Source organism: Salmo salar, chromosome ssa20 (genome assembly GCF_905237065.1).
Source record: "Salmo salar chromosome ssa20, Ssal_v3.1, whole genome shotgun sequence".
Taxonomy (NCBI): domain Eukaryota; kingdom Metazoa; phylum Chordata; class Actinopteri; order Salmoniformes; family Salmonidae; genus Salmo; species Salmo salar.
The window spans coordinates 88,211,952-88,230,568 of record NC_059461.1 but is presented as its reverse complement, the minus strand read 5'-3'; the positions used below and the strand labels follow the sequence as shown (position 1 = coordinate 88,230,568).

General features: G+C 42.4%; 2 protein-coding genes across 2 annotated transcripts; both read right to left on the bottom strand.

Annotated features, from left to right (window-relative positions):
* Window positions 1-7,537: 7,537 nt before the first annotated feature.
* Window positions 7,538-14,030, bottom strand: LOC106581496 (P2Y purinoceptor 13-like). Its single transcript, XM_014163574.2, has 2 exons — window positions 13,457-14,030; window positions 7,538-9,700 (listed from the first exon to the last, which is right to left on the bottom strand). Exons 1-2 carry the CDS (start codon window positions 13,476-13,478, stop codon window positions 8,652-8,654), a joined length of 1,071 nt encoding a protein of 356 aa, XP_014019049.1. The 5' UTR covers window positions 13,479-14,030; the 3' UTR covers window positions 7,538-8,651.
* A 348-nt stretch (window positions 14,031-14,378) lies between these two features.
* On the bottom strand, window positions 14,379-16,647 carry LOC106581495 (P2Y purinoceptor 12). The gene is made up of 3 exons (XM_014163573.2): window positions 16,429-16,647; window positions 15,816-16,080; window positions 14,379-15,691 (listed from the first exon to the last, which is right to left on the bottom strand). Exons 1-3 carry the CDS (start codon window positions 16,617-16,619, stop codon window positions 14,855-14,857), a joined length of 1,293 nt encoding a protein of 430 aa, XP_014019048.1. The 5' UTR covers window positions 16,620-16,647; the 3' UTR covers window positions 14,379-14,854.
* Between the last annotated feature and the right edge of the window lie 1,970 nt (window positions 16,648-18,617).

Here is an 18,617-nt window from a genome sequence, read left to right as displayed (position 1 = left end):
TCGGATCATCACTGCTAGCTAGCTACTACCGAGTGGCTATAGTGGCTAATTCCCCTGCCCCAAAGCTAGCACCAGTTAGCCGCAAGCCAGGCGCATCTCCTGGCTAGAAAACGAAATTACTACAACTACAATACCTCTTTCGCCATCTGGCCTGGACCCTTTGTCGACACGGCGCCCCGCCGTACCACCACGACTTGTCCGCCAACGTAACTCCATCCGCTGTGTCCTCAACCGGCCTTTGCCGGACGTCGGAGCACACGCTTCTTCTTACCCCGGCCTGCTAACTTTAAACACTGTGTCTCCCGCATGCTAGTGTAGTAACGACTGCCCCGTGGCTTCCCTGTTCCATCTATTGCTGTTCACTGGACCCTATGATCACAAGGCTACATAGCTGATACCTGCTGGACTGTTCATTTATCATGGTACTCCAGTTTGTTTATTTTTTTGTTTATCTGTCTGCCCCAGCCTAGAACTCAGGCCCTGTGAGTAGTTAACTGACCCTCTCTGCCCATTCATCGCCATTTTACCTGTTGTTGTTGTCTTAGCTGATTAGCTGTTGTTGTCTTACCCGTTGTTGTCTTAGCTAGCTCTCCCAATCAACACCTGTGATTACGTTATGCCTCGCTTTATGTCTCTCTCAAATGTCAATATGCCTTGTACACTGTTGTTTAGGATAGTTATCATTGTTTTAGTTTACTGCGGAGCCCCTAGTCCCACTCAACATGCCTCAGGCACCTCTTTTGTCCCACCTCCCACACATGCGGTGACCTCACCCAGCATAACTAGCGTGTCCAGAGATGCAACCTCTCTTGTCACTCTGTGCCTGGGTTTACCTCCACTGTACCCGCACCCCACCATACCCCTGTCTGTACATTATGCCCTGAATCTATTCTACCACACCCAGAAATGTGCTCCTTTTATTGTCTGTCCCCAACGCACTAGACGGCCAGTTCTTATAGCCTTTAACCGTTTCCTCATCCTACTCCTCCTCTGTTCCTCGGGTGATGTGGAGGTTAACCCAGGCCCTGCGTGTGCCCAGGAACTCTCACTTCTGTAACCGAAAAAGCCTTGGTTTCATGCACGTTAACATCAGAAGCGTCCTCCCTAAGTTTGTTTTACTTACTGCTTTAGCATACTCCGCCATCCCTGATGTCCTTGCCGTGTCTGAATCCTGGCTTAGGAAGGCCACCAAAAATTCGGAGATTTCCATACCCAACTACAACATTTTCCATCAAAAAGGGGTAGAAGTTGCAATCTACTCCAGAGATAGCCTGCAAAGTTCTATCATACTTTCCAGGTCTATGCCCAAACAGTTCAAACTTCTAATTTAAAAAATGTATCTCTCCAGAAATAAGTCTCTCACTGTTGCCGCCTGTTATAGACCCCCCTCAGCTCCCAGCTGTGCCCTGGACACCATATGTGAATTGATTGCCACCATCTATCTTCAGATTTCGTTCTGTTAGGTGAGCTAAAATGGGATATGCTTAACTCTGTGGCAGTCCTACAATCTAAGCTAGATGCCCTCAATCTCACACAAATTAAAAAGAAACCCACCAGGTACAACCCTAAAGCCGTAAACATTGGCACCCTCATAGATATTATCCTGACCAACTTGCCCTGCAAATACACCTCTGCTGTTTTCAATCAGGATCTCAGCGATCACTGCCTCATTGCCTGCATCCGCTATGGGTCCGCGGTCAAACAACCACCCCTCATCACTGTCACTAGTTCCCGGGATATGCAACTTTTCATGGAAGTCAGGAACCAATACATGCAGTCAGTCAGGAAAGCAAAGACTAGCTTTTTCAAACAGAAATTTGCATCCTGTAGCTCTAACTCCAAAACGTTTTGGGAGACTGTAAAGTCCGTGGAGAACAAGAGCACCTCCTCCCAGCTGCCCACTGCACTGAGGCTAGGCGACACGGTCACCACCGATAAATCCATGATAATCAACATTTTCAATTAGCATTTCTCTACGGCTGGCCATGCTTTCCTCCTGGCTACCCCAACCCTGACCAACAGCTCCGCACCCCCCGCAGCTACTTGCACAAGCCTCCCCAGCTTCTCCTTCACCCAAATCCAGATAGCAGATGTTCTGAAAGAGCTGCAAAACCTGGACCCGTACAAATCAGCTGGGCTAGACAATCTGGACCCTCTCTAAAATTATCTGTCGCCATTGTTGCAACCCCTATTACCAGTCTGTTCAACCTCTCTTTCGTATTGTCCGAGATCCCTAAAGATTGGAAAGCTGCCACGGTCATCCCCCTCTTCAAAGGGGGTGACACTCTAGACCCAAACTGTCATAGACCTATATCCATCCTGCCCTGCCTTTCTAAAGTCTTTGAAAGCAAAGTTAATAAACAGATCACTGACCATTTCGAATCCCACCGTACCTTCTCCGCTGTGCAATCCAGTTTCCGAGCTGGTGACGGGTGCACCTCCGCCACGTTCAACGTACTAAACGATATCATAACCGCCATCGAAAAGACAGTAATGTGCTGCCGTCTTCATCGACCTCGCCAAGGCTTTCGACTCTGTCAATCACCGTATTCTTGTCGGCAGACTCAACAGTCTTGGTTTCTCAAATGACTGCTTCACCTGGTTCACCAACTACTTCTCAGACAGAGTTCAGTATGTCAAATCGGAGGGCCTGTTGTCCGGACCTCTGGCAGTCTCTATGGGGGTACCACAGGGTTCAATTCTCGGGCTGACTCTTTTCTCTGTATATAACAATGATGTCGCTCTTGCTGCGGGAGATTCCCTGATCCACCTCTACGCAGACGACACCATTCTGTATACATCTGGCCCTTCTTTGGACACTGTGTTAACTAATCTCCAAATGAGCTTTAATGCCATACAATACTCCTTCCATGGCCTCCAACTGCTCTTAAACGCTGGTAAAACCAAATGCATGCTTGTCAACTGTTCGCTGCCCGCACCCGCTCGCCCGACTAGCATCACTACTCTGGACGGTTTTGACTTAGAATATGTGGACAACTACAATTACCTAGGTGTCTGGCTAGACTGTAAACTCTCCTTCCAGACTCATATTAAACATCTCCAATCCAAAATTAAATCTAGAATCGGCTTCCTATTTCGCAACAAAGCCTCCTTCACTCACACCGCCAAACATACACTTGTAAAACTGACTATCCTACCAATCCCCCGGCGATGTCACTTACAAAATAGCTTCCAATACTACTCAGCAAACTGGATGCAGTCTATCACAGTGCCATCCGTTTTGTCACCAAAGACCCTTATACCACACACCACTGCGACCTGTATGCTCTAGTCGGCTGGCCCTCGCTACATATTTGTCGCCAGACCCACTGGCTCCAGATCATCTATAAGTCTATGCTAGGTAATGCTCCGCCTTATCTCAGCTCACTGGTCACGATAACAACACCCACCCGTAGCACGCGCTCCAGCAGGTATATCTCACTGGTCATCCCCAAAGCCAACACCTCCTTTGTCCGCTTTTCCTTCCAGTTCTCTGCTGCCAATGACTGGAACAAATTGCAAAAATTGCTGAAGCTGGAGACTTAAATTTCCCTCACTAACTTTAAACATCAGCTATCTGAGCAGCTAACCGATCGCTGCAGCTCTACATAGCCCATCTGTAAATAGCCCACCCAATCTACCTACCTCATCCCCATGTTGTTTTTTTTACTTTTCTGCACACCAGTATTTCTACTTGCACATCATCATCTGCTCATCTATCACTCCATTGTTAATTTGCTAAATTGTAATTACTTCGCTACTATGGCCTATTTATTGCCTTACGTCCAATAGCCATTTGCACACACTGTATATAGACTTTCTTTTTTTTCTATTGTGTTATTGACTGTACACTTGTTTATTCCATGTGTAACTCTGTGTTGTTGTTTGTGTCGCACTGCTTTGCTTTATCTTGGCCAGATCGCAGTTGTAAATGAGAACTTGTTCTCAACTAGCTTACCTGGTTAAATAAAGGTGAAATAAATACAAATAAATTAGCTTATAGACCTGTATCTACATCACTGAACTATTCCCACCTCTATCCCTATATTTCTTTAGCATTAGCTTATAGACCTGTATCTACATCACTGAACTATTCCCACCTCTATCCCTATATTTTTTTAGCATTAGCTTATAGACCTGTATGTACATCACTGAACTATTCCCACCTCTATCCCTGTATTTTGTTAGCATTAGCTTATAGACCTGTATGTACATCCTCACAGAACTATCCCCACCTCTATCCCTGTATTTTGTTAGCATTAGCTTATAGACCTGTATGTACATCCTCACAGAACTATCCCCACCTCTATCCCTGTATTTTGTTAGCATTAGCTTATAGACCTGTATGTACATCCTCACAGAACTATCCCCACATCTGTCTCTATCTAAGTTACATACATAGTAGACTTGCCATTTTTGTTTATGACTTTCAAAGTTTCTTTCTTTAACAAGGGAGTGTACGTTGCTTGACACATTCATTATTTTTTCATTTTCAACTAGTGTACATTACAACGTCAATTGAGTATTGAGCATAAAGGATACCTTAAATAATCATCTGACTATTTGCTATAGGGAGTTATTTTAATGATTTCAAGCGACAACCAGCTGAAGTAGGACTGAAGCACTGAGACTGGAGTGAATGCTGAGAGGTGTAGTTTTTAGATAGCAGTACTCATTTGTGTTTTCCTCTGCCTTAGCTCTTTAATTCATTTGCATTATTAAGCATTAGTAGTTAATATAATTATTCAAGTCAATGTAGTTGGTGTCATCTGAATCATATTTAATTTGAATGGACGTTACGAAACTCACTTCAAATACCTGTTTTTGAGCACTAATGAAATCATAAAACCTTTTTTCTCCATGAATAGAAATCTCTTGAGACAACAAGAGAAGACAACCCACAAATCTGTGTTAGGCAAATAATCATGAATGTTTTATAACTCCTTATTAAATATTTAGATACTATAGAACCAGTAAACAAATAAATAGCAATTTATTAACTATACTTATAAACCCATTATAATTTCTTTTAAGTGTACCTTGATGAAGCAATGCATAAAACAGCTCAGAGTAAGGATAAGAAGATGCAAGTGAACTAAAGATTTACTCACCTACCTGAAGAGAATCAGTGACAAGACAGGACAGTACTGTGGTGTGGAACTCTGCCACAACGCCAGTGTCCAATTCATGAGACTCACACCTTGAATTTCCCTTGAATTACCCAAGAAGGCTCTACATGTCCAGACAGATGCAAATCCAGGGAAATTCAAGGAAATAGAGTGATACTAAAGCAACAGTGAGAACAGGTGATAATGCTATTGTGACTCTCTAATACAGTGTATCATTTACCCAACATTATTTTACACAATATAGTCTTGTTTTGACATACTGTCGATTAACCAGACAACCAGAAATATATCTGAAACCTAATAGGACCACTTTATTCCTTTATTAGTATGTCATTTAAATAGTATATGATATGAAGTATACTTTACTTGTCCATTTACATGGAAATTAATTTTGTGATTTCAACATACAAACATAAACAACACACCATGGTAATACAATATGGAAAACACCGGAGAGCTAATAGTTAGCCTAATGCACACATATTCAGTCCCTGCAGCCTACTGTCCCAGCATGCATTGGTACTATATGCAAAAAAATAAATAACATAATCATCACCGCAATCATCATCATTACAAACTTCATAAAAACAAGATGATCTATTCTGTCTCTTCTCTTAATGTAAATGTATGGACTTCAGTACTACATCACACCCCGTGGATGCATTTTGAATATACTAATATACTTTTCCCACATTTTGTTATGTTACAACCTTATTCTAAAGCGGATTAAATCGTTTCCCCCCCCCCCTCATCAACACAATACCCCATAGTGACAAAACAAAAACAGATTAAAAAAAAATACATGAAATATACATTTAAGTATTCAGACCCTTTACTCAGTACTTTGTTGAAGCACCTGTGACAGCGATTACAGCCTCGAGTCTTCTTGGGTATGATGCTACAAGCTTGGCACACCTGTATTTGGGGAGTTTATCCCCTTCTTCTCTGCAGATCCTCTCAAGCTCTGTCAGGTTGGATGAGGAGTGTCTCTGCACAGCTATTTTCAGCTTTCTCCAGAGATGTTAGATCAGGTTCAAGTCGGGGATCTGACTGGGCCACTCGAGGACATTCAGAGACTTGTCCCGAAGCCATTCCTGCATTGTCTTGGATGTGTGGGTTGTTGTCCTGTTGAAAGGTGAACCTTCACCCCAGTCTGTGGTCCTGAACTCTCTTTTCATCAAGGATCTCTCTGTACTTTGCTCCATTCATCTTTCCCTCTATCCTGACTAGTATTCCAGTCCCTGCTGCTCGGAAGAGTCTTGGTGGTTCCAAACTTCTTCCACTGTGTTCTTGGGGACCTTCAAGGCTGCAGAAATGTTTTGGTACCCTTTCCCAGATCTGTGCCTCGACAAAATCCTGCCTCGGAGCTCTACGGACAATTCCTTTGACCTCATGGCTTGGTTTTTGCTCTGACATGCACCGTCAACTGTGGGACCTTATATAGACAGGTGTGTGCCTTTCGAAATCATGTTCAATCAATTGAATTTACCACAGGTGGACTCCAATCAAGTTGTAGAACCATCTCAAGGATGATCAATGGAAACAGGATGGACCTGAGCTCAATTTAGAGTATCATAGCAAAGGGTCTGAATACTTATGTAAATAAGGTATGTCTGTTTTTAGCAAACATTTCTAAAAACCTGTTTTTGCTTTATCATTCCAAATAAATCAACTCAAATCAAATAAACTTTTATTTATAACATGCGCCGAATACAACAGGTGTAGACCTTGCCGTGAAATGCTTACTTACAAGCCCTTAACCAACAATGCAGTTCAATAAATAGAGTTAAGGAAACATTTACTAAATAAACCAAAGTAAAAAATATAAAATAAAATAAAAAGTAACACATTAAAATAGCAATAACGAGGCTATATACAGGGGCTACAGGTATTGAGTCAATGTGCGGGGGAACAGGTTTGTTGAGATCATTTTTACATGTAGGTAGGGGTAAAGTGACTATGCATAGATAATAAGCAGTGAGTAGCCGCAGTGTAAAAACAAATGGAGGATGGGCGGTATCAATGTAAATAGTCCTGGTGGCCATATTTGATTATTTGTTCAGCAGTGTTATGGCTTGGGGGTACAAGCTGTTAAGGACCATTTTTGTCCTAGTCTTAACAGTCCGGTACTGCTTGCCGTGGGGTAACAAAGAGAACAGTCTATGACTTGGACGACTGGAGTCTTTGACAATTTCTTGGGCCTTCCTCTGACACCACCTATTATATAGGTCCTGGATGGCAGGAAGCTTGGCCCCAGTGATGTACTGGGCCATAGGCACTACCCTCTGTAGCGCCTTACGGTCAGATGCCAGGCAGTTGCCATACCAGGCGGTGATGCAACCGGTCAGGATGCTCTCGATGGTGCAGCTGTATAACTTTTTGAGGATCTGGGGACCCATGCCAAATCTTTTCAGTGTCCTGAGGGGAAAAGGTGTTGTCGTGCCATATTCACAACTGTCTTGGTGTGTTTGGACCATGACAGTTTGTTGGTGATGTGGACACCAAGGATCTCGCTCCACTACAAGCATGTGGATGTTAAATGGGGCCTATACAGCCCTCCATTATTGTGTATTGTGTGTAGATTTATGAGGGAAAAATGTAGTTATTCTGTTTTAGAATAAGGCTGTAACGTAACATTTCTAATGTAAATAGTAGGATAGTACATTAGACTTGGTGGATTCATTTCTAGTATAACTAGTTGGATAGTACATTACACCTGGTGGATTCATTTCTAGTATAACTAGTTGGATAGTACATTACACCTGGTGGATTCATTTCTAGTATAACTAGTTGGATAGTACATTACACCTGGTGGATTCATTTCTAGTATAACTAGTTGGATAGTACATTACACCTGGTGGATTCATTTCTAGTATAACTAGTTGGATAGTACATTACACCTGGTGGATTCATTTCTAGTATAACTAGTTGGATAGTACATTACACCTGGTGGATTCATTTCTAGTATAACTAGTTGGATAGTACATTACACCTGGTGGATTCATTTCTAGTATAACTAGTTGGATAGTACATTACACCTGGTGGATTCATTTCTAGTATAACTAGTTGGATAGTACATTACACCTGGTGGATTCATTTCTAGTATAACTAGTTGGATAGTACATTACACCTGGTGGATTCATTTCTAGTATAACTAGTTGGATAGTACATTACACCTGGTGGATTCATTTCTAGTATAACTAGTTGGATAGTACATTACACCTGGTGGATTCATTTCTAGTATAACTAGTTGGATAGTACATTACATCTGGTGGATTCATTTCTAGTATAACTAGTTGGATAGTACATTACATCTGGTGGATTCATTTCTAGTATAACTAGTTGGATAGAACATTACACCTGGTGGATTCATTTCTAGTATAACTAGTTGGATAGTACATTACACCTGCTGGATTCATTTCTAGTATAACTAGTTGGATAGTTAACCCTACACCAGGGGGCAGTATTATACTCTGTCAAACAGAACTTCTCACAACATAAAGTAGATCATTCCAAAGAGTTTTAATTTTCTGTACAGGCACAGGAGTCTCCCTCCTGTGTTGGGGTCTGATCCTCTATTGTGTTGGGTCCTCTCCCAGTGAGCCAGCTACTGGTCCCAGGTGAGAGACAGAGCATCTTGAACAGGTTGATCCTGAAGGACTTACACAGGAAGAAGTAGATGAGAGGGTCCAGACAGACATTCATGGCTGACATCCACAAGGTGATCTCCTTACAGATCCGTAAGGTAACGTTAGTGCAGCTGGTTGTTGAGGTATCCTGAAGCGAGGTGTAGAAGATCCGTATGGAGTGGTAGGGGCCGAAACACACCAGGAAAACCACCAGAACCAAAAACACACGAACTTTGGTCTTATGCCTCCCTTCATCATTGCTGCTTCCTGATTTCCTGTATGATTGAAAAACCTTCCTTGCTATGCATATGTAGCAGACAAAAATAAGAACACACACCACCCAGAAGATTGCGTTGTTTAATTTGACCACGCCACCGTGAAGACCTTGTCCTGCATCGCTCTTCATTGCCATACAGAATTCTTTAGTCTTGTTTGTGGGATCCTGATTGGTCAGGATCATGGTTGGAATGACATTAGTGGCCAACAGCACCACCCAGATGGAAGCTGACAACACTTTACCGAAGACAAGGTTCTGACCCAACAACCTGCCACAGGGCCTGACGATCTTGAAGAAGCGGTCCAGACTGATGAGGCCCAACAGAATGATGCTCATGTACATACAGAGGTAGAAAATAACATCAGAGTAGCGACAGGCAAAGGCCTTCAGAGTCAGTGGAGCGCTGGGCAGGATTTTGGCTGCTTTGACAGGGATGGTCAGGGTCATGAGAAGATCAGCCGCCAGAAGGTTCTTCAGATACACCATGAAGGTAGACGTTGACCGAAGTTGCATGCAGACCCAGACTGCTACCCCATTGATGATGAGGGCCGGGATGAACAACAGGAAGTAGAGACTTGATATAGCCATACTTATGGTATCTTCATTAAAGCCACAGTCCATTAGAGGGGAAAGTGATGCCATTGTGGCTACTAGTTTTGAGGAATCTGCAAATGAGGTTAGCGAGAAAAATGATTAAAATAATAATTCATTTCTAGATTAAAGGGGAAATCTGCATTGGTACATCCATTTTAGGAATTATGAATAAATTATATGTAGCTATTGCTTCTTGAAGAATACATTTTAAAAATATAAATGGATCATGTGCTTAGTGTCGTACCCCATCAGAAAACCACTACCGGCTGGTTTCCCAGAGACAGGTTAAACCTAGTCCTAGTTAGCATGTTCAATGGATAATATCTATATATCAATCATTTAACCCTCAACCTACCATTTTGACCCCAAGAAGAAACTATTGGAAAAGCAACAATCATAGCAAAAATATAAACTGATTTCTTATCAAAACATATTTACACATGCAATTAATGTTATCTGAAATAAAAATTGACCAAAATGACTGTTAACCTCAATTCCATATGTTACTAAGCTAACATATGGAATTGTTTTAAGATGGTCATACCATGGATCATTTAGCCATTTGTTTTGGAATTTTAGGATGCCTTTAGGTATAAAAAAATATTTCGAAAAATTATTTGATAAAATATTTGGCCTTTATTATTATAGCCCACGCATTGAATTACACATTCAGAAATCGCAAAAAAGACAGTAAACAAATGTATCATAAGAAATAAGGTTTTGAAGTCGCTGTCCTATATTTTGGAGGTATAAGAAACATCTCCATACTTCCATTCATTTGTATGGGTTACCTTCAGATGAGTCCCGTGACACTTGTGGGGGATATAGAGCAAAAACGAGAATATCATCGTGTTCAAGAGAGTCTCCCCTTTCTACAGAGTGGTTTGTAGCCCAAAAGGTTTGGACGCTACAGACAGAAGTTGGCATATCAGCATTATGGACTTCAGACGAGTCCCATGGAGCTTGTGGGGATCATAGAGCAAAACGGAGAACACCATTGTGTTCGTGTGTTCGGACGCTACAGACGTTTTCACGAGAAGAACAATTTTTTGGATGGTCTGAAAAACAAAGATGTAGCTCGGCCACCTTCTACTGCAGATGCAGAAGGCCGACATAGATGGATGCGGTGGTTTGAGACGCAGCCCATGCAAAAAAAAAACTGTCATATAGCACTAGATCTGATCACTCCAATATGGGTATCCCTCTGCGCAGCAGGATATATTCTGAGGAAGGATTTCAGATTAGTCCCGTGAGACTGCGGCTGACCCCCTTAAATACTGTAGTAGCCGACATACTATATCCACCTCTTCCTTTTCTCAGCTCATTCCAGAGAGGATTTGCTTGGTAAGAGCTCTAAGTTAGAGTGTATAAGAGCAGAAGTGTACCGGCTGCTATTCAATAGCTTGGAGCAGTTAGCTAGTTAGCCTCTCTATCAGAAGTTTCTTTCAGAAGTGTACCGGCTGCTATTCAATAGCTTGGAGCAGCTAGCTAGTTAGCCTCTCTATCAGAAGTTTCTATCAGAAGTGTACCGGCTGCTATTCAATAGCTTGGAGCAGCTAGCTAGTTAGCCTCTCTATCAGAAGTCTCTTTCAGAAGTGTACCGGCTGCTATTCAATAGCTTGGAGCAGTCAGCCTCTCCATCAGGGTGCGCTGCTGTCCCTCCATTCGGTTTTGGCTTGTGCCATCTCCTTTGGGTTCTTTCCTTGTTTTTATTGCTTGTGACAGTGTACCAACCTGGGCGATACTCATTTTGGTCTACCAGTATTGCAGCGCTGAGGGTTTGTCTTAGTTGTGACAGTGTACCAACCTGGGCGATACTCAGTTTGGTCTACCAGTATTGCGGCGCTGCGGGTTTTGTCCACCAGAACCCTCACGGTTCTAGCTTTCGGGTTCGGGGACCATGCCTAACCCGCGAGATTGGAAGACTGTGTATGTTCCACTCAGCCAGACTTGCAGTTCTCCCCTAAGAGTAAGCCAGGTGTTGGGAGGTGCACCACGTTTTCATCTCTCACAGGGCGTGTCTTGCCCAGACATTTGTGTTCCACGGTGAACGAGCTATGCAAAGTAGCTAGCTTAGCGAGAGATGATCGTTGCAGGACTAAGCACAGTTACAGTATAAACGCACTTTCCCTTAAATCCTGCCAACCCGAACTATAGACACAGTACTATAGACACATACTATAGACACAGTAACCCGAACTATAGACGCAGTAATATTACACCGTTGGCTTCATTCTCCAGTATTGGGTTTATGCTAGACTAACCATAGTGATATTACACTGGTGTTTTTTCACACAGTTGCTGGGTGGCAATAGTTTTCTGTTACACTATTTTACAGTACAGACAGTAACTATCTTAGTTTCCCATGGAAACTCACATCTCGTCTCTATTACAGTTTGTAGCTGTGTTTATTATAGTTCTGTTGCAAACATTTACAGTACAAACAGTAACTATCCTAGTTTTTTTTAACGTTTTTTACGTTACTTAGATTGACGCACAGGTGCATCAATAGACACTTATGGATTCATTTGCATATTCTATCAAATTAAATGTAGTTTTGAACAGTTTTGAGTTTCGAACAGAATTTTGTCATATTTATGTGTTAAAAATGACTGCAATGTAGCCCTTTCCTGCTGTCAATGACCAAAAGCACCCTCTTTGGCCTCATGAGTGGAATGTTATTCATATTTTTCATAATTAATCAAGATTATAAAAAATTTAAGAAGACGAAATTCTCGTGTTTCTATGTCAAAAAACTGTTTTGTTATATTTCAGTCTTCTGTGCAAACTCAAAATGTAATACATTTCAACTCTATATCTGACATGGTACAGGTGTCTTCCTTTCTTTAGCCCATAACCATGTGTGTGAAGTGTAGACTTTTGTTTCAAAGTAGATTTGTTTAAGACTACCAAGAATCTGCAGTAAAATGTTTTAGAGGCAGTACACAACATTTTGAAATATACTTAATTGTATTAAGAAAAAGCCATTCAATTCACTACAAAAAGTGATCTTGAGAGTCGTTGACCAAAATATGGCTTTGTTTTCTTTATTTACTTACCCCACCGACAGCATCTCTGCTAGTGAAACAATGGGAGTGGTAGGGGCTACATTTTCTAAGCCACTTCAAACCAAATGGCATAGCACTCAAAATAGCATAACAAGTTGTCAATATAGAATATTGGAGGTTATACAACGGGTGGGTCTAATCCTGGATGCTGATTGGTTAAAACCGCATTCCACAAGTTACCACCGCCTAAATCTGTGATGTCGAAATGCCTATTTAATCTGTTCCATCTCACTGCGCAATCCATTGAGCAATCCATCTGCCCAGCCAGGCAATTTATAAACTTGATCTCCACTGATAAAATAATTTAAAAATGAAAAGCTGAAATGTCTTGAGTCAAAGAATATTCAACCCCTTTGTTATAGCAAACCTAAATAAGTTCAGGAGTAAAAATGTGCTTAACAAGTATTCATTCAAAAGTATTCATTCAAAAGTATTCATTCAAAAGTAAAAAAATGTATATACCAAACACAGATTGCCCCTTTAATGTTTTTGAAATTAAAACATAAATTTGACACCGCGATGTGGTTCATTTTCATTGTGTGAATTAATAGTTTATTGTTATTGCAAAATACAATTGAAAGCATAAAAGTGAAATGATTGTGATTCATAAAGTTCACAGGAAACATTTCTCAAAGCTTATTCTTTCTGTGTCAAAGGCATCCTTTTGTCAGATTTGGGATATTTACATACAATATTGTTTAATAAGAAACAAAATGTCCATGATGTGTTATTATAAATAAATAAAGTAAGGAAACTCACCGGTGAAGTTGTGAAGAACCATCTTGTCATGGAGGAAAGTCACTAAGATGTCTATGCTTACGTGTGAGATATGTTACTGCGATGTATTGGGACTGCGTTTGCTACGTCACCTAATACACTTCCTGAAGATGGGGAAGTGGTAAGATAAGAGCTAAAGCACAGGGTTAGTTATGAATATCTTTGGCTTTTGACCACAACAGAAAAAAAGCTGCCCAAACTTCTTATAATATAACAATATCATGCAACTTAGCAGATGCTTTTAACCAAAGTGACTAACAGTCATGCATGCATATATTTTATGTATGGGTGGCCCAGGAATCAAACCCACAATTCTGGCGTTGCAAGAGCCATGTTCTACCAACTGAGCCATATGATGGGACAATTGTTGTTGTCATGAATGGTGAACTGCTGCTAGCATCTGCACATGCAGATAGTATTTCTCCCACCAGTGACCTGGATTCGGCAGGTCAGGGAGGTTACATATGTTTGACATATTTTCACAGGGAGGTTGGTGTTTTTTTTCAATCCTGGAACTAATTATTATTTAAAAGATCAGACGTGTTTCTCTCTCTCATGCTCCTACACTATGCACACACACCCTTTCTTTCACATGAACTATTGTTTTTACATTCACTTTCAGCTGTCTTTAGCAGTGTGGTTTTTACTGGTGTTGTTTCCCATCTTGCTACTTCTCCGGAAAGCCTCCGGCCACTCACAGCTTGTTTTTTCTAGGTTCCTCTGTGGTCACTGTACAGTAGGTTGCAGGCTACCACCTGCCCTTAGGCCAACTGTTAATAGGTTGCATACTGCCTGTCTAAACATACAGAACATCTGGCTTTCAATGCATCAGAGAAATCAGTATCATATTGTTTTGTTGAAGAATGGTTAAAGACATGGATCAACGAATGGGAGAGAAAACATATTTAGATTTCACAAGTTTATGTAGTATAGAACGTTTTGCTGTACATTATATAGGCATTCGTGCTGTGCCATGGTTACACATGTTCCTAAAGCCTAAAAAAGAATGAGGTCAAAGCAGAATGCCAGTATGGGGAACTAAGCTGTTATGAGAGAGACTAGGTGACTTCTTTAGGTGATTTCCTTTGGCATGAGGTTATGGTGACGTTTAGAGGGGGTTATGACATTTTACAAACTGTTACAGACTGGTGTTACAGACTGGTGTTACAGACTGGTGTTACAGACTGGTTTGCATATTATTGTAATTATCACTGGTCTGTGCAGCGTTTCCTACTCTACTCTTTCCATTGCCCAGACAGAGCTACAACTAACACACAGTTCAGTTCCCGTCAGCCTTCCAGTAGAGGGCAGTATGATCCTCTGTGAAACATTCATCAGACCACAATACATGGAAGTCCTCCAGAAGAGAGCTTTAGTTCGCTACTGACAAGCAGAGGAGTCTCCCAGAGGGGTACTGCCTGTGTTGTGGTCCGGCCCTACCCCAGTGAGCCAGCTACAGGTCCCAGGTGGGAGATGGAGCGTCTTGAACAAGGTGGTCCTGAAGGACTTACAGAGGAAGAAATAGATGAGAGGGTCCAGGAGGGAGTTGAGGGAGGACAGCCAGAGTGTACTCTCCTTTAACTGGAAGAAGAACAGCTTGAGGTTGCAGTCAAACATGCGTCCCCGGGTCTGGCTCATGGTGTACGGCACGCGGGAGAAGTGGAACGGCACGAAGCACACAAAAAACACGGCCAGCACCAGGAAGACGTTTGAACTCACAGTCTTTCTCCGGGGCTGGCGCTGCCCGTTACCAGTACCAGCTCTGCTGGCTCCACCAGCACGGTAAGCGTTGGCGCGGGCGTAGGAACTGTACAGCTCTTTGGTGATGAGGGCATAACACACTATCACCGTCACCAGGTTGCCCCAGAAGATTACCTGGCACACATGGTTGACCAGCTCATGCCAATGCATACCAGCCGCCGTCTTCAGATCACTGCACTTGAAGTAGACCGAGGAGGGGCTGCGGCTGGTCAGGACCATGTTGGGCAGGGAGAGGGCCAGCAGGGAGCACCAGATAACCCCAGAGAGCAGTTTCCTGTGTGACAGACGGGCCGCGTTGGTCCCCTTGAAGGGCTGGAGGGTCTTCCTGCAGCGGTCGATGCTGATGAGGCCGAAGAAGAGGATGCTGATGTACATGGTGAGATAGAAGAGCACAGAGGAGACACGACAGACAAAGACACGCAGACCCACGGACGCCATGTTGGAGTCAGACAGCACCTACAGGACAAACACATTCATTTAGCACAGTCAGTGATTTAATTGCTGTTTATTCATACTTTTTTCATAGTTATTAATATTATAACTTTTATTAATAATATGATTATTATAATTGTAACTACACCTTGAAGGGGAAGGTGAGGGTCATGAGGACGTCGGCCACCACAATGTTCTTGAGGTAGATGATGAAGTGGGAGCGGCTAGGTATGCTGAAGAACACCCACACTGCCAGGCCGTTGAGGGACAGGCCCAACAGGAAGAGGAGGGAGTAGAGAACAGGAAACACCACAGTCTTCAGCACATTGTCACGGGAACAGCTGCTGTTGGTGTGGTTGTGATTGACAGGGGTCATGGCGAATCCTGTTGTGCTGTCCATATCTAGGGCTGTGCTGTATGAAGCAAAATAAAAGAGGTGAAAGTTGTACAGTACTGTATACTTCTTCATTTCATCCATTACTTACTGTAATGACGACTGACTTAGAGATAATATAGCTGCCCTCCCATACAAAACAATTTGTTTTTATATTCAGAATACATTATTAAATTGAATTTAAAAATTATGATGAATACACTCACAAAATGCACTGCAGATGAACTTTGTAACCACGTACAGCCAGGAAGTTTTTTTACAATTAACAAAGCTTAAAATGTTTAACTATCTAAATTACACGAGTTGTAATATCTTTTTCCATTTTGTTTTGGGTGTAAGCCTGTCTGATGTGTCTACGTGAACCCACCTGAGTATGCCAGGGGAAGATTGAGACTGACTGGTCCTGAGAGAGGATCCTGGAGGACCGTGACTTCTTCTCTCTCGGCGTGGGTTGGATTCGTTAGATACTCTACTTGGAATGCAGGGGTTTGGGCTCTTCAAGACAGAGAAATGCATGAAAATACCCTTCTCTCTCTCTTTAACAAAATGTGTGGACATGTTCTCTCCTCTCTCTCTCTCTCTCTCTCTCTTCTGCTTTTGTTTCCGGTCATGCCATTCAGAGGAAAGACAGTCTGGTCCCCCCCAGGTTCCTGCAGTCCACAACACCCTCTCATGAATGTTATCCTGTTGCACAATCTGGCCATCAGCTGATGTGTGTGTGTTAGTACGCGGTACACTGAGTGGACAAAATATTAAGAACACTTGTCGAGTTGCACCCCCCCTGTTTTTGCCCTCAGAACAGCGTCAATTCGTCGGGGCATGGACTCTACAAGGTGTCAAAAGCGTTCCACAGGGATGCTGGCAGAAGTTGACTCCAATGCTTCCCACAGTGTCAAGTTAGCTTGATGTCCATTGGGTGGCGGACCATTCTTGTGTCGACACACAGGAAACTGTTGAGCGTGAACAACCCAGCAGCGTTGCAGTTCTTGACACAAACCTGTGTGCCTGGCACCTACTACCATACCCCGTTCAAAGGCACTTAAATATTTTGTCTTGCCCATTCACCCTCTGGATGGCACACATATACAATCCATGTCTCAATTGTCTCAAGGTTTAAAAATCCTTCTTTAACCGATCTCCTCCCCTTCATCTACGCTGATTGAAGTGGATTTAACAAGTGACATCAATAAGAGATCATAGCTTTCACCTAGATTCACCTGGTCAGTCTGTGTCATGAAAAGAGCAGGTGTTCTTAATGTTTTGTATATTCAGTGTATAGTGCACTACATTTGACCAGAGCCCAATCCCATATGTCATGGACAATGCTGTGATAGTACAGTATATTTGTTTAGTCATGGACAATACTGTGCTAGTAAACTCAGCAAAAAAAGAAACATCCTCTCACTGTCAACTGTGTTTATTTTCAGCAAACTGAACATGTGTAAATATTTGTGTGACCATAACAAGATTCAACAACTGAGACATAAACTGAACAAGTTCCACAGACATGTGATTAACAGAAATGGAATAATGTGTCCCTGAACAAAGGGGAGGGGGGGGGGGGGGGTCAAAATCAAAAGTAACAGTCAGTATCTGGTGTGGCCACCAGCTGCATTAAGTACTGCAGTGCATCTCCTCCTCATGGACTAGTACAATATATCTGTTTAGTCATGGACAATGCTGTGATAGCACAGTATACAGCGTGTAGCCTACTGTAGGTCACCATATTTGTGTTTTCATGCTGAGCATATGCAGGTGTGTGTGTGTTTTAGTATGCCGAATACAATGGGTAGTTTTGGTTATCATATTTCACATTTTGGGGTTTTGTTTATTCAACATGTCATTTCCATTTGAAGCATATAACAGCACCGTTCTGGACCAACAGTCTCAGAATAAAAAACACATGGAAACCTGATGCTTTAATGAGACAGACTGGTTTCCTTTCAGGACACTTCAAGGACTCTTAAGAGGGGCTTTGTGACATCACTGTCCCACTGTCCTCACAATCTGTATGTTCTCTTCACGGGGGCTGAATGACATCACAGATTGGCCCAGACCATGAAAATAATACGCCCTCTACTGTGATGATCTTATGACCTGGGAATGTTGACATAAAACGTCTCCCTGTATAAAAACCCAGCATAAAAAAACACGGCAAGCAATGCAGAAGAACAGTGGCTAGGAAAAACTCCCTAGAAAGGCAGGAACGTAGGAAGAAACCTAGAGAGGAACCAGGTTCTGAGGGGTGGCCAGTCCTCTTCTGTCTGTGCCGGGTGGAGATTATAAGGGCACAAGGCCATTAAGGCCAGAAAGTTTTTTTAAGATGTTCAAACATTCATAGACGACCAGCAGGGTGAAATAATAATAACAGCAATTGCGTAGGGTGCAACAGGTGAGAGAGAGAATTAGATCAAATCAAATTGGTGCAGGCCAGTCAAGTTCTTCCACACCAATCTCGACAAACCATTTCTGTGTGGTCCCTGCAGCAATGTTCCAACATCTAGTGGAAAGCTTTTCCAGAAGAGTGGATGATGTTATAACAGCAAAGTGGGGACC

Coding starts and splice junctions, on each gene's coding strand:
- LOC106581496 (XM_014163574.2), bottom strand. CDS start 13,478: ATGGTTCTTCACAACTTCACCG. Junction 9,701..13,456: donor GGTTCTTCACAACTTCACCG/GTGAGTTTCCTT, acceptor CCTCATTTGCAG/ATTCCTCAAAACTAGTAGCC.
- LOC106581495 (XM_014163573.2), bottom strand. CDS start 16,619: ATGTCCACACATTTTGTTAAAGAGAGAGAGAAGGGTATTTTCATGCAT. Junction 16,081..16,428: donor TCTTCCCCTGGCATACTCAG/GTGGGTTCACGT, acceptor TGCTTCATACAG/CACAGCCCTAGATATGGACA. Junction 15,692..15,815: donor CCCTCACCTTCCCCTTCAAG/GTGTAGTTACAA, acceptor TTTGTCCTGTAG/GTGCTGTCTGACTCCAACAT.